This window comes from Stigmatopora nigra, chromosome 9, assembly GCF_051989575.1.
Source record: "Stigmatopora nigra isolate UIUO_SnigA chromosome 9, RoL_Snig_1.1, whole genome shotgun sequence".
In the NCBI taxonomy this organism is placed as follows: domain Eukaryota; kingdom Metazoa; phylum Chordata; class Actinopteri; order Syngnathiformes; family Syngnathidae; genus Stigmatopora; species Stigmatopora nigra.
The window spans coordinates 2,960,911-2,976,711 of record NC_135516.1 but is presented as its reverse complement, the minus strand read 5'-3'; the positions used below and the strand labels follow the sequence as shown (position 1 = coordinate 2,976,711).

At 37.7% G+C, this 15,801-nt stretch overlaps 1 protein-coding gene and 1 long non-coding RNA gene across 2 annotated transcripts; one reads left to right on the top strand and one right to left on the bottom strand.

Moving 5' to 3' along the window:
- The first annotated feature begins 411 nt into the window (after window positions 1–411).
- cop1 (COP1 E3 ubiquitin ligase) lies at window positions 412–14,276 on the top strand. The gene is made up of 20 exons (XM_077724916.1): window positions 412–1,132; window positions 1,857–1,916; window positions 4,967–5,064; window positions 5,569–5,633; window positions 5,731–5,850; window positions 6,478–6,546; window positions 6,647–6,706; window positions 6,837–6,913; window positions 7,607–7,670; window positions 7,763–7,877; window positions 8,851–8,986; window positions 9,757–9,900; window positions 9,991–10,099; window positions 10,197–10,278; window positions 10,442–10,558; window positions 11,177–11,294; window positions 12,088–12,212; window positions 12,408–12,568; window positions 12,706–12,750; window positions 13,231–14,276. The coding sequence occupies exons 1-20, from the start codon at window positions 771–773 to the stop codon at window positions 13,246–13,248; spliced, it is 2,145 nt and encodes a 714-aa protein (XP_077581042.1). The 5' UTR covers window positions 412–770; the 3' UTR covers window positions 13,249–14,276.
- Window positions 14,277–14,850: 574 nt separating this feature from the next.
- On the bottom strand, window positions 14,851–15,747 carry LOC144201828 (uncharacterized). Its single transcript, XR_013327402.1, has 3 exons — window positions 15,640–15,747; window positions 15,191–15,423; window positions 14,851–15,109 (listed from the first exon to the last, which is right to left on the bottom strand). It is a non-coding gene; the product is annotated as an uncharacterized LOC144201828 (long non-coding RNA).
- Between the last annotated feature and the right edge of the window lie 54 nt (window positions 15,748–15,801).

The window sequence follows — 15,801 nt, the reverse complement described above, 5'->3', positions numbered from 1 at the left end:
CAGGGCACAAGGAGACAGACAACCAAGCACACTCAGACCTAACCTAGGGGCAATTTAGAGTGTCCGATCAGCCTACCATGCATGTCTTTGGAATGTGGGAGGAAACCAAAGTACCCGGAGGAAACCCACGCAGGCCCAGGGAGAACATGCAAACTCCACACAGATGGACATGACCTGGATTTGAACCCAGGATCACAGAGCTGTGAGGGCGACATGCTAGCCACTCGCTTTACTGGGCCGCCCCTCCAGCAGTTTGAAAAACAGTGACTATCATTAAAACTACAAAAATGCGGGCGCAATTAATCGGAAATAAGCGTGGTAGCATATTAGACGGTCAGTACTCAATCAAACATAAAATTGAACAAAAAAGCAATTATACTCCTAACCACTGGAGGGCAGTGTGTAGAAAGCCAAGGCGGACACTGCGTAGCTGGGCAATCAAACAAACTTATGCTAGCCCTCTATCTGTAGCTAAATGTGCCTAGCCGGCTAATTGTCTGCATAGTGAGAAGGTAGTTGTTTTTCCTGTTTTAATGGTCACGTATTTAATCTGATATTGTAATTACTCGTCGGGCTCGAGCGTCGAGAAAGGGTGGGCAGACGCCAACAAGTAATTGGAAATCTACACTATGATGTGCCACCCTTGCCAGGATGTTAGCATATAAACCAAGTAGCGAGCTGGGCAGTCGGCTTAAATAGCCAAGAAGTAGCGTCTGGATAATTTGAATAACTCCACCGCGAATTGAGGGGGTTCTTCGAGTGGGATTTGCATGATGTCAAACAAGCGGTCCCCGCAAATCGCTGGCAGTGCAAGTTCTGTGCCCAGCACAAGTAGCAGTACTAGTAACAACAGTGGTACAGGAGGCACCGTGAACACTAGTGGTGCAAGCAACGGCGTCACGAGCAATGGCAACAACTCTGTAAATGTTGTGCCCTCCCGGACACTGGCAGCGGCGGGTGACGGTGGCATGTCCGTGCCAAATCTGGCCACCGTCTCGTCGTCCCGAGGCGGGTTCGCGTCTCTGAGTAGACCTTCTGCGTCCTCCGGGAGCAGGAAGAGGTCTCTCCATCAAGCGCCGCTTTACAACGGCCTGTTGAATTCCTATGAGGATAAAAGCAACGATTTTGTTTGGTGAGTGTTTAATAATTGGAATTGTGGTGAATGAGTGTGTGTCAATGAGATATGTGCAGCTACAGATATAATGAATATGTTGCCTGAAATGCATCCTGAGGATGATGTGTGTACAGAGTGCACCATTTAAAAAATGCAATGTATAATACCTGTAAATTATGGACACCTGGAGACCAATCCGTCTTGTTATATTTTAATTTTAAATGAATATTTTGGTGTCAGCAAACTGTGTGTGCATCAACGTCTATTTTTTTTTTTGCTTCAGTACTTCTAGTTATATCTTTTTGTTAAAAAGTTATCTTTAAAGTGGAGCTATTTTACTGAAATCATGTCGATATACATTTTGGCCGTAGACCAGTGGTCCCCAACCACCGAGCTGCCTTGCGCCGGTCCGTCAGAGTAAAAAATGATTAACGTTTTCAATTCCGCCCTCTTACTTGAAATGAGAAAAGTTGTTATAATAATAATAAATAAATGCAATAATGCTTGGGACTTTTTTTGCCGTCGTGGGTGTCGTTCGTGCCCCGACCACACCCTCACACATTTTCTCTTAAATTGTCACTCTCCTCATTAGCCAGTCTGCGAGAAAATAGAAAGAGCTTTACTGATCTGTGGTGAGAAAAAGGTTGGGGACCGCTGCCAAAGACTGTAAAGAAGTGACCATATTCATGTTCATAGTTACAGGTTACAGAATAAATATAACTGCTTGTTTTCCTTCTTCTAGCCCTATTTGCTTTGAAATGATAGAAGAAGCACACATGACAAAGTGTGGACACAGTTTTTGGTAAGTGCATTTTAAATGATTAAGATTACTCGGGGCTTATGATTGATGCTGATTTGCCTGCATCCATGTGTCTATATTGTAATATTGGGCAGAATTGTTTTTCTTTTTTTAAGGTTAGAATGGGGATGATTTTCTGCGATGAAGGGATAGATGGAAGAGGATGCATAAAACACTTATTTGCCAGGGTTTGGGCTTGGGCACCTGAGTACAGTGGCATCTCTACATACGAGCTTAATTCGTTCCGGGATCTTCTCGTAACTCGAGCGAACGTTTCCCATTGAAATGAACTAAAAACAAATCAATTTGTTCCAACCCTCTGAAAAAACACCAAATACCAGATATTGGATTGGAAAAACATTTTTATTTGTTCTAATTCGCCATCTACTGACAAAATAACAAATAATGAGTGATTAAATAGTACTAAAATGTGTTCATAGAACTCAAATTAGACGTGGAGGGTTCACAGGCGGACATAGAAATGGGGGGGGGGGGTCTACGCTTATTTTTTATCCACGGCAACGCACTCGTAACCGAACAAACAAATTTAAATTAACTTGGATTAATATATACAGACACACTTAAACATGTGTTAATATATACAGACACACTTAAACATATGTTTAATGTAACTTTACACAAAACTGAATTATAATTTGTTCTAATTTTGTTTTAATTTTTTTTCACCTTCATTCTCTGGATTAGCTGTTTGCCACGCCTCCACCCTCACGTTCACTATCGATGGGCTGTTTGCTGTTCTATTCCCTTCAAAATATTCGGAAAATGATGCATACAAATGTCCTCACAATAGTATAACACACAACCACTTGCCAACGAGAAGAACTCTTGAAAGAGCGATCACAGAAGCTAACAGGCTAAGGAAGGAAAACAGGAAATGCAACACCTCAGCCTACCCACGTATTAATTGTGGATAATGAAGTTTTATTCTGAAAAAGGGTGCCATTGGCTATCGGTGTTGTGTGTACGAGTATACTGCATTACCCAGAAAGCCCTCTTTTTGCCCGCGCACGCACGTTGTGTGTTTTCTGGTCCATGTGTAGGAGAATTTCGTGCGAAGAAATCGTTCAGTGCTCGTAGATATCTGTTATATACGAAAGAGATGCGACAAAAAATACAGTGCGCTACAATGATAAACAGCCTCTCATGTCATGGCCACCTGGCTTTCTAGCATCTCGAACTTTTTCTCGTATCTAGAGCGAATTATTTGCTCGAAATTATCCTCGTATCTCTAGCATCTCGTAGGGAGAGCTGCTTGTACGTAGAGGTACGTACCACTGTATATAATTACATGTCCACATATGGATACATTAAAATTAATTGTTCATAAGAACATCAGGGGCACTGGCTCTCTCCCCGCATCTCCCTCGTGTAATGTCTCTGGTCGCAACTCCCTCTTTGTAATGTCTCTGTGAGCACTGGGTGGAGCGTTGCATTTTTCCAGTGTTTTTTCCCCATAACCCTATTAGCCCCCGGTGGGGGAAGCGATCGCTTATACAAGACTACTTCTCGTTGGCAAGTGGCCGTGCGTTATCCTATTGTGTCCTAATGTGCATCCTTTTCGTAATATTTTGAAGGGACCAAAAGCAAACAGCCCATCAATAGTGAAAGTGAGAGTGGAGACGGGGCAAACAGCAAACCCGGCTGGGACTATAAGGGTAACAAAATGTAAAACATAATTAGAATTACAGACGCTCCCCTACTTACAAACAAGTTAGGTTCTGAGCGCCTGTTCATAAGTTGAATGTGTTCATAAGTTGAAGTTATTTAAATTGAAGTTGATTCAGTGCTATATTTTGCATTAGAATTTATTTTTAAGGCCTATATAAGTATATTGAAGGTTTATATAAGTACATTTGTATGTTTAAGGCTTGTATAAGTAACTAGCTTTGGTTTGTACTGAAAAAACATTTAATAAAATAGAGAGAACACATACAGTGCTGTATACATACATTAGAGAGATGGAGAGAGGGAGATTTACGAGAAACTGGCCAAAAGAAGCTATTTAATGACGATTGCACAGTTTTCTTCTTTTTTTCATCATAAATGCGGTAGCACTGTATGGCCTCATTCAATTGATTTGCAACCTTTGTGCAACGTTCAGTATTTGGGTCCTGCTGCTCGATCTTTCTGTTTATGACTGGTACTGACGGTCGACCGATTCAAGTTGTATTCCCGTGCAACGCTAACCACTTCCTTACGCGCATCAAGCTTCTTTATAATAGCCACTTGCATTTCAAATGGCTTGCCTCTTCAATGCACCTCCCTCACTAGAAGCCTTTCACCTTTCACCAACCATATTGAATAATGGATGCACGAGATATTTAATGATAAAAATGAAAAATGTTCTTTGCACACTGGAGATACGTCACACACTTCCGCACTGCAGAGGAAGGTAGATGCTGGGTGAGCTGAGCTCACAGCGCCAGGCGCCGGTATTGGCGGCGGAAAGAAGCACTACTCGGAAAAAGGCACGCAATACAAAATTTAACTTACAAACATTTTTCTACATAAACGCAATTTGCAGAAAAGTTAGTGTGTCCCGTTTGTTCGGAAGTTGAAAGTTCGTAAGTAGGGGAGCCTCTGTAAGTTTAGTGTAAGGTGAGATTAAACTTATTTTTGAGTGTGTCTGCATCGTAATCGAAATTTATTTAAATTTGTCTGTGATATATATTACGATTCACCGGTGCAAAAGGTCTCCCTCACAGATAAATTTGTTTTTAGTTCATTTCAATGGGAAACGTTAGTTCGAGTTACGAGAATATCGACTTGCGAGCTCAGTCCCGGAACAAATTAAGCTCGTATCTCGAGATACCACTGTATTCGTATCCAGTATTTTGTAAAATAAGTTTGTAAGTCGTGGCTTATTTCTTAAAAGAATAAATTGGCTCAAGAATTGTGCTGAGTTTATTAATCTATTATTACCAGTGTCAAATTCATGAGTTTCTCATTTAATATGTCTATATTTTCTCAAACCGGAATTGATTTATTGTGAGATTTAAAGCTTTAATTGCAACCACTTTAATTGTTTGCAGCTTCAAATGCATCCGGCAGAGTCTGGAGGATAGCAACAGGTGCCCCAAATGCAACTACATTGTTGATAATGTGGATCAACTTTACCCAAACTTTCTCGGTAGGTTGTGGCTACAATGGAATTTACATTTTATTTAATGCTTGATGCTTACTGCATATTGGAGCTTTTTAGTTCAGATAAATGTTCTATCAGAAGGTAAGTTCTTTTGTTTAAAATGTTGTTTACTGTGTATTATTAGAATGAAAAGTAATCAGTTCAAAGGTAGAACGATTACCACCAATGAAAATGCTGATTATAAATCAGAAGAAAAATGAGAATGAATCGGATCCATTCTGCCCCTTTTAACAGGAATTATGTTCATCATAATTATCTCAAAAGATATTCCACTACTTTAAACGAACTCAAATCATAACATGTTGTGAATTTTTCGCAATGTAGATCAGACCTCTGTCTCCTTTTTAAGCCGTTGGTGTATGTCACACCAATTAATTTTTCCAACCATTCAAACATACTTCTTTTTTTTTCTTTTTTTTTTAAACAAATGTATGAATGTTAGTGTTTTTCACTTACTCAGAGAACTTGCTTTTCTTTCACTATCACCAGTTAATGAACTGATCCTTAAACAGAAGCAAAGATCAGAAGAGAAGAGACTGAAATTAGATCATCCTGTAAGTAAATTGCTTTCACAACTGTCCTATTTTAATGACATTTAGGCTGTAAAAAAGGAAAAGCTTCTTACATTTCATTGATTCATTTGATCCCTAGAATGGATCCAGGTGGCATATTTTCCAGGATGTATTGAGTCCGGACCAAGAGAACTTGGACCTGGCCAATGTTAATCTAATGTTGGAGCTACTGGTTCAGAAAAAGAAACAGCTGGAGGCGGTAAGCCTGGGTGATAAACATAAAAGAAAGTCGATTGTTTTTATTTTTTTTTATTTTTTACGGCCAGGACTTTTTAAGTTTCCGATTGGCTTTATTCTGTGCATATGAAGATGATAAATAAAGTCCATCCATGCCTGTTAAAATGGTTTTCTTTATTGATAGAAAATAAAGCCAAGAGAAATAGTTCCCAAAATATTCCACCATTAATATAACCTACAAGTTATGTTAGGATATTTGTAGCAACAGTTTCACAATAGATAGTAAAGTCTTTTACTCTTGTTGCTGTTTGGTTAAAGAGTACAAATACAAATCAGATCGTCGTTATTGGCAATAATATTTGGTAAAGAAAAGTACAGTATTTTCCGCACTACAAAGAGCGCCTTCAATAGATGGGCTATTTTAAGTATGTAATGCTCCTGGCCACAATTTCTAACATCCCATAATACCTAAAAAAAAAAAAAAAAGCCAAGGGGCTTAGTCAGGCTCAACTGTATTAGATCTGCCTAACAAAAACTCACGTGGTTGGTTTGGCTTGTCTCTTTTCCTTTTTACTTTTATATCATTATTTAGATTATATTTTATTCATTAAAAACATAAATTAATCCTCCATTTGTTTAATTCAACTAGGAATCCCAAGCAGCTCAAAGGCAGATTCTCATGGAGTTTCTTAACGAAGCCAGGAGAAACAAGAGAGAGGTACAATTGCTATAAATAGCTTTTTTTTGTTTTAACTATAACCTGTTAAAAAGAATTACTTAGAAGACACCACCTTATTTCATTGGGACTGTTTTGACAGCAACTGGAACAACTACAAAAGGAGCTAAACTTTCTTGAAGAGGATATTAAACGTGTTGAGGTAAAATGTTTTATAAAACTAAACAATAATGACAGTAATAAAAAGAGGAACAATGCCGATTGTTCTTAACCTGGAAATGATCACATCTAGTCAGGAAAAATCCTCTTATTTTATTTTTGTTTCCTTGCAGGAAATGAGTGGGCTGTACTCTCCAATGGAGTCAGAATGCACAGTGCCCAATGTTGAGGCACCCTCACCATTACCCAGGTACAACTAGACCCCATCAAATACTCTTCTCTCTGATTTTTTAAGTACAGTACATTACACTGGGAAACAATTTTAGAGGGAAAAATTCTGTTGAGTAAGATTTTTATGACAAATAAATCTAACATTGGCCTGCTGAATCCAAATATGCAGCCATTTTTCCCAAGGCAATCATTTTTTTCTCTGCAGCTTACTCACTAATAACTATGCGCACAACTATCATTTTAAGTGTTAAATAAACATAGTAGTCATGCTCGATTTTTGGACATTTCATTCTCAATGCTTCTTTTAATTTTCAAAAAAATATTTGTATTGATTTATTTTCATACACATAACAGTATTCCTTCTTAAGAAAACAAGAATCATATAGTTAGCAAACTAGATGTGATGGAGAAATAATTGAATTAGATATGTACCCAGTATTGGGTTAAAAACAACTGTCAGACCAAATGTTTTGGAAAAAATGTTTACCCCAGTGCAAGATACAAAATAGATAAATGCTATTTATTGCTCAAAGTAAAGATGGAACTTTGATGGTCAAACTTTTCCAGAAAGCGTTTCAGATTTCAAAACATTAGCTTGGGAAATTCGGGAAATTTAAATAATCAGATTTTTCTACCTACTTTTTTCATGTTTTGAAAATACATTGTCTAATGAATGTTAATAACACATGAGTGTCTCTCCTTTTGCTGATAGCTGTAGTAGTATAATTGAGCCACCCAACTATAACCAGCCGCCGGAATTTGGTGGAACAACCCAGGTGAGCAGGACGAATGATTTGATTTGAAGTCTCGTATTTCATGTCAAAAATGTGTATATCTTTTGAGCTAATGAGATTCTTCTTAATTGTAGGGGAAAAGACAGACCTGGTATAACAGCACACTTGCATCAAGGAGAAAAAGGTTAACTGCTCATTTTGAAGATCTTGAGCAGTGTTATTTCTCGAACAAAATGTCACGTATCTCAGGTAGATATTATCTTGTACTTCATTAATTCATGAATTGTTTCTATAAATACATTAAGCAATTTTGCACTACTAAATAGTTTTGCAAACACTGCAAATTGGATTAGTACGGGAATAAAATCCTTCACGGGATTCCAACCTTAACCTCCAGTAAATATGGAAAAAGGGGTGGCAACACTATCCAATGCAACCAAGTGTCTGCCATGCAGGGTTAGTGTACAACTCCATCTATAATTGAACAAGTATGATACATACTACAATGCACCCTGAGCAACATTTCATTTGTAGATAAGTGCGATACAAGAATACGGGTATGCTACTCTGACAAAGTATGCGGGTGGAAATGCTTTGAAGACAGCCTGTGAGACCATTTGTAAGGCTTACTTTGGTCATGGAAGTTGGAGTGGCTATTTAGTCACTACTGTATAATTACTTGGATTTTGTCGGCATTACATATTTTAAACTCATCCAGTCTTAAGATATTTCAAGTGTTTCTACATAGATTTTCCCCCTAACTATTTGTCTTATCTTCTCTCCCCGCAATTAAATTTGGGACTTCGTCTCACACAACCAGCTGCACATGCGCCGAAAATATGTCAACAAAAATCCTCTTCAGGGAGTTTGTGTCGATGTTTCTCTATTGCTCATCTGAGCACACTTGGGATTTACTAACTCAACGTTTGACTGAAACCGAGAAAAAAATCTGACGCTTTTTAAAATTCCAAGGTATAGCCAGAAGTTGGACTAAAGATCCAGCTATTTGACATGTGCGATTCCCATATTGCTCCATGTGAACACCCAAAGTTGCATGAGCATACTTTTTAGTGTTTATTATATTCAGTTATCTACATACTGGTGTTTGGTATGAAAAATAAATTTAATGGTGTGGTGTACCTGCTATAAATCTTACCCACCATATTGCATCATACTCTGAATTCCTCTTGTTCATGTTTTGTTTTTTTTTGTTTTTTCTCAGATGAAGGGAGGAACTTGAACCAGCTGGATGACTTTATGGAGTGTCTTTCTAAGTTCACACGCTACAATTCTGTGCGACCCCTGGCCACCCTTTCCTATGCCAGTGACCTCTATAACGGCTCCAGTATAGTCTCTAGGTAAAACTAAAAAAAATTGCAGGAATTGCACATGTTTATGTTGTAGTTAATGAAATACTGTCAAATCTACTTGAAGTTTTTGAAGTAAAAAATATTAGTGTCTCCATTATAATCTTTACAGTGCCCATGCAGTCTGCGACAATACTTAAATGGGCACAAAAAAAATTAAGTCTCTTTCTATTGATCTCCCAAAATGTGTCTGTGATCAATGTGAGAGTTATTTCCTAAACATTTTTATTATTTTCTCCAAGATTTCTATTTTCGAGACAGTTGGACAAAAAAAAGTGTGGCACCAACCATATTTGGCATTGTGGCGCCCTCTATTGACATGAAACTACGAGTGTCCACTTGTCATGTATACTCTCACAAAGGAAATGGAAGTGCCACAATAACAGTTGGGCCACATGTCAATTCGCTGTGGTTAAGCAGCCCCAGACAAATCTAAAAACAGGAATGAATTCTAAACAGCTTCTGCTTTTCCTTTTGGTTTGAGCCACATTTTTTATTTATGGCATAATTGTCTGCTAGTAGGAAGCCATGTATAGTTGGGGATATTTGTGTGTGTTTATGTGCTACAAACATGAAAGATTATTTCAATAAATATTCTTGTGTATATAAAAGTGGGAACAATTGTTTTAAACAAAGTAGGTAACGTTTGATTTGTATGTCTACAAGTGGATTATTGAGGATTTTATTTGCTTTATTTGTTCTTCAGTTTCATAGAGTTAGTTATCATAACAAGTCAACATTTCTTCTTCCTTTCTTTTTAGCATTGAATTTGACCGTGATTGTGACTACTTTGCCATTGCTGGTGTGACAAAGAAGATCAAGGTGTTTGAATATGGCACTGTGATCCAAGATGCAGTGGACATTCACTATCCTGTAAATGAAATGACATGTAATTCAAAAATCAGGTGACAATCCCTTACAAAAGTTAGGTCATTCATGGAATCTGAATCATACTAATAACATTATTCAATGAACTGTTATTTCCATCCTTGTAGCTGTATCAGCTGGAGTAGCTATCACAAGAACCTCCTAGCCAGCAGTGACTATGAGGGTACAGTCATATTATGGGATGGATTTACTGGTCAAAGGTCAAAAGTGTACCAGGTATTTGCATTCATTCACTTGATATTGCTGATCACATCACCTTATATTTGTGAATATCACAAAATATTTTGAACCTTTTTGTTTTCTTTATTTGCAGGAGCATGAGAAAAGATGCTGGAGTGTGGACTTTAATCTGATGGACCCAAAATTGTTAGCGTCTGGCTCTGATGATGCTAAAGGTAGTTTAAGATTATAATTTGTGATTTAACAACAAATAAAATCAATATTGCTAATTTCCAGCACCAAATTTACACTGCTTTTATCATGACGCTGAAAAAAAAATGCCACTAGTCCTGACATTTACACATAATTGAATGTTGTTTTGTGTACTTTTCTTTTCAGTGAAGTTATGGTCAACCAATCTGGACAATTCTGTGGCCAGCATCGAAGCTAAAGCTAATGTCTGCTGTGTTAAATTCAGTCCAACTTCCCGCTATCATCTTGCCTTTGGTTGTGCAGGTACTTTAGTCATCAGAGTCGATATTAAAAGTTTTTCTCGTGCAACTGGCTATTATAATCCACTTTAATGTAGTCCTTTTAAGCAGGAAGTAATTCTCAAAATTAATTCATACGTTAACTACACTTGACAAATTTGGAGGGGAAAAAAGTTTCACAATTTCTTTGCACACTGTCCTTGGCATGTACCACATACACATCACTGCACGCTACTCAAACAATGGAAATCCAAACTGTCTTTGTTACTTGTGCTCATTTTTATTCATATTATATAAAATATATATTTGTATTTTATTTATATTTCCTATTGACTTCAAACAAAAACAATTAAACAGGGATAATAGTATGAAATTCCGAGTGTTTAAAATTCCTTAATTCACTGGGTATTTGTAATAAAAACATGTCACTGACATTCAGACCACTTCTACTTTAAATTGCTTAACCCAATCTCAAATAGGCAAGAAAGTAAAAGGCAAACACAGTACACACCAACACTTTATAACACGTACATATCATTGTTCCTCTGACTTGTGGGCTGCTTACCTTACACATGTAGTTTTCTTCTGTAATGTAAGATATTAACCAATTATCTAAATATATATTACATTTTTTTTCTTGCAGATCACTGTGTACATTACTATGACCTCCGTAACACTAAGCAGCCTATTATGGTGTTCAAAGGCCATCGGAAAGCTGTTTCCTATGCAAAGTTTGTTAATGGAGAGGAAATTGTTTCTGCGTAAGTGTACTCATGTCTATATGTCGCTGAGGATCCTTTTTTTGGTTACTTTTTCCTATGTAGATATAATTCTGATAAGAATGTCTAGTGGAGTTTTATTACAAAAGAATATGCCAGAAATCATTTTAATGGTTTAATGAATACTTTTCTTTTACTTCTAACACATTCCGTACAAAATTTAAACACTTTTGTCATTTTTATATTGTTTAGTTGAGGACACTGAAACACATTCCATTCAAAATGCGACTACTTTCAAAAAAAGCTTCAAGTTACAAAACCACTTCTGGAGCAAACTTATTGATAAGTTGAGTTTGAGAACCTTTTCTCTCCATAGTTTTGGGGAAATAGTCTTTTGTGTAATTCTGTTCCTTGTCGGACTAATTCTGTTCCTTGTCGGACTAACCCGCATTAATTTATTCTTAACCTCTTTTAACACTGTCTAAACCAGTGGTTCTTAACCTGGGTTCGATCGAACTGGAGCCTCTGCCGCGGAGGTCGAGACACATCGACTCGTGTCTATTCACAATAACATGCCCCGCTTGACCATCACTGGCTGCAGATGACTACGTGACATTTCTTGGCCAATCAGTGCTGCGAGGAATTTATATATCTTGAAATTAAACAAAATCATATTTTATTTTACACCAAAGTAGAGTTCGGTGAATACGCATTGGAAACTGGTGCGTTTGGGCAGCTCCAACAAGTTTAAGAACCACTGGTCTAAACAGTGTAATGCAATTGTTACACCAAAATATCCTGACAAAAATTGCCTATGTTTTAAATCACATCTCAGGTCAACAGACAGTCAGCTGAAGCTGTGGAATGTCAACAAACCCCATTGCCTGCGCTCCTTCAAGGGTCACATCAATGAGAAGAATTTTGTTGGCCTGGCTTCTAATGGAGACTATATTGCCTGTGGTAAGTCTTTGGATTCTGTTTCGAATATCCACTCATTCACTTATCTTCCGGGGGTGCCCAGGAATCGGTTGCCAGCCAATTACAGAATTGTTCTGAATAAATAAAACTGTTGATGCATAATGACATATTTTTGCTATTTTTTTATTTTCAATCCAAGAATGTACATTACTAAATTCATAAAATCTGTGTGTGCAGGCAGTGAGAACAATTCCTTATACCTGTACTACAAAGGACTTTCCAAAACACTTTTAACATTCAAGTTTGACACTGTAAAGAGTGTGCTTGACAAAGATAAGAAGGAAGATGACACCAATGAGTTTGTCAGCGCTGTCTGTTGGAGGGCTCTACCAGATGGAGTGAGTTTTTATTTTTGCTATGCTATTGCATTGATCTTATGTAGAAATGTGGTGATGGGATAACATTTTTACCTCACCAATAGTCCATTTGGAGCTACTTTATTGATCTGTTTTGCAAATGTGATTTCATTTTTCAGGAGTCAAATGTGTTGATTGCTGCAAACAGTCAAGGAACAATCAAGGTTTGCATACATTTTCTATTGCTCTACTTCGTAGATAATAGGTAGTTTTGTGGAATGCGATTGTACTGACATGAGATGCAGACATTACAGACCCAATCGCAAACATTGATTCCATTTTCTTAAAATATGGTTTAGAATGTGATTGTACATTTATTATAAAGAATCACATAACCACAATCTGTCAAAAGGAATGTACTGAGTCCGCTTTTTACTGCTCAAAAAATTTAAATAATTCCTCGATTTCAAAAGAATTAAGTGTGTGATATGCCTTGATTTCACAATGATCAGATCTGCGCTGATCATGCTCAAGAGGTTGTTGTGGCCTATCAAATACACAGTCTCAGCGCCGCTAACTTAAAGAGGGGTCCCATCACCCCACTCTGTCAATCCAGAAGCATGAATCTTACTGCTTAAAAGTTAATGTCACGGTAGTATTGACAATAACTTTTATTATTTTGTTTTTGTATTGTCTTTGCATAGGTACTTGAACTTGTCTGAAGACCCACTTGATCCTCATTTGATGGGGACAACCATCACACCTAATGCATACTCGTGATGGATCAATCTGAAAGGGAGAAGCACAGATGCCTACTGAGCTCTGAAATCTGAACAATCAAAGAGAGCTGATGTAAATTCAAATGATTATATGAATAAACTAAGGCTTTTGGACAGCAGGGGACTATACCTGGGCATCTGTCTTAGGTATGAAAACCTGCCATTTGTAGGGGAAAAGATCAAACTTAAGACAAGTGGTTGGGTCCAAACAAAATACTTTGGATTTATATTTCAGTGACCCCAAACTGCAGTAATAACATCTCCATGGTTTTCACTCAGATCTGTACTTTTTAGTATTCTTTTTAATTTGTTATTCCTGATGGCACACAGGCATCCAAAATCTATCTTGTAGTCTAACATTACCACGTTAAAGGCTAAAGCACTGAATTAATTGACTTAGTTTTTCTTAATCTTTACATCCTGTACCAGTTTTTAACCCAACAATAAATGTTCACCTGGCTTGTTAAATGTTATTTTTTTTACAAAATGGAAGAAAGTATTGGAATAAATTAGATTTAAATGAATCCTGCTAAATATATTGTGAATTGCGAGACTGGAACGGAATGTGATCTTGACACAAAGAAGATTACTGGTAATTGGTTATTGAAAGACTTGGAAATCCATGCATTGATTTATTTGATGCAACCAAAGGCATGACTCAAACATGCCATATTAAAAGTGGCAGTGAAAATACTATTAGAAATAACGGGCGGCTAATTGCAAATTAGGGAAAAAATATAGGTTTTGTATTGTTTGAGCTTAGTTAAATCATTTGCTTTCATTGATGCTGTAGGCAATCAATCCATGTTGACTGTGAAAGATGGCACTTCAGTTGAAATGATTAGGATATCTATCACTGCTACTAAGTTAACATTGACCAATCACAAGTTCCACTCTAAGACCTATTTTTATCATGAGGGGTAGCAGAGGTGTTCTCTATTCGTCTAACTGAATAAATTATTTCAAAGCTATTTTGTTTTCCCGCATCATTAGAAAAAAACACATTCAGTATTTGTTGGTATTCTCTTGACTGAGATTGTCTGAGTGAGTTATGTGTTTACGGTGATCCTTTGTAATAGGTTCCATGTGTTTTTTCAGCTTTCTTTTAAATGGTAAAGTTCAAAATGTTCTTTTTGCCACAAATCAGATGCCTGTATGTGGGTTCAAACACCAAAAACATTCTAAATGCTATGTTTATCCAGCATCAATTCCCCCTTTAAGGAATGCACATTGTATTGTTTTACTCTCAGAACATCCATGAAAGACTATTGCATCTCACAACTATTAAATGTTCCAATCTTTTGAAGAAATAATTCATTTTTGATTGCCAAGGCCTATTCATGTGAAAGATATACACAATGTTGATGTTTTTTTTAAAGTAATTCATTGACAAATTATCCACATTTAGGAAGGTCCAAGATTGGCTCTTAGCACATCTCAGTGGCTATTTAATTAAAGCCAGCAAGATTTCTGTTTACTATCATTGTCAAAGCTATTGTATACACAGTATTCAACCATTCAGTAGGCTCACACTCATACCTTGGGGTGATTTATTGTCCAACCTGCCCACTCTTTTTGGATGGATTGATGATTTAAAGATTTCCTGGAAAAAAAACACCCAAGCCCAGGGCGAACATGCAAACTCCACACAAGAAGGCCCGATCAAAGCCTCGATCTCAGAACTCTGCGGCTGACGCGTTACCACTTTGGCCACCTACGCTATATTTTACACGCTGGGTCGGGAACACATGGCTCTGGAGCACAATGGGGATCTTTTGATGGGTGTGTATGGCTCTCCACTATTCTGTGTGTTAAATATGAAAACCGCTGGTGAGAGAGCTGAGTCCCGAACGAGCCAATAGATCGGCGTCAGATCGGCACTCACAGCTCTGGGGTCCTGGGTTCAAATCCAGGTCATGTCCACCTGTGTAGAGTTTACATGTTCTCCCCGGGTTTCCTGCCACATTCCAAAGACATGCATGGTAGGCTGATTGGACATTATAAATTGCCCCCAGGTATGGGTGTGAGTGCATGGTTGTCCGTCATCTTGTGCCCTGCGATCGGCTGGCCATTCAGGGTGTATCTGGGCCGGAGTCAGCTGGGTAGACTCCTGCAGCCCTAGTGGGGGATAGAGTGGTTCAGAAAATGAAATAAGATGAGATATCATAGACTTAGATGTAGGTATTTTACCACATTTTAAAATAGTTGATTTTTTTTTGGGTCACCCATTCTATAATCAGAAGCTGTCTTTTATTTGGTTTTGCCCATTGTCGTAAGTTGCATAAACATTAAGGTGAAGAAAATTTAAAACTAGGAAAACAAAAAAAATTCTACCGTTTGTTTGCAATTGTTCCGTGTGTTTGGCTGGTAACCAATTCAGGGTACACACAGTGAGGACTGACCTGGGATCGAACCCAAAACCCCAGAAATGTGAGGATGCCGCGCCACCAATTGGAGAACGGGGCGCCCAATTTTTTTTGTTAAGTCAAAGTTTTA

What these genes read in the sequence shown, in the direction of transcription:
- cop1 (XM_077724916.1), top strand. Translation starts at nt 771, where the DNA reads ATGATGTCAAACAAGCGGTCCCCGCAAATCGCTGGCAGTGCAAGTTCT. An exon ending in AGGATATTAAACGTGTTGAG is followed by an intron (nt 6,707 to 6,836) that starts GTAAAATGTTTT and finishes GTTTCCTTGCAG; the next exon opens with GAAATGAGTGGGCTGTACTC. An exon ending in AAAGGTCAAAAGTGTACCAG is followed by an intron (nt 10,100 to 10,196) that starts GTATTTGCATTC and finishes CTTTATTTGCAG; the next exon opens with GAGCATGAGAAAAGATGCTG.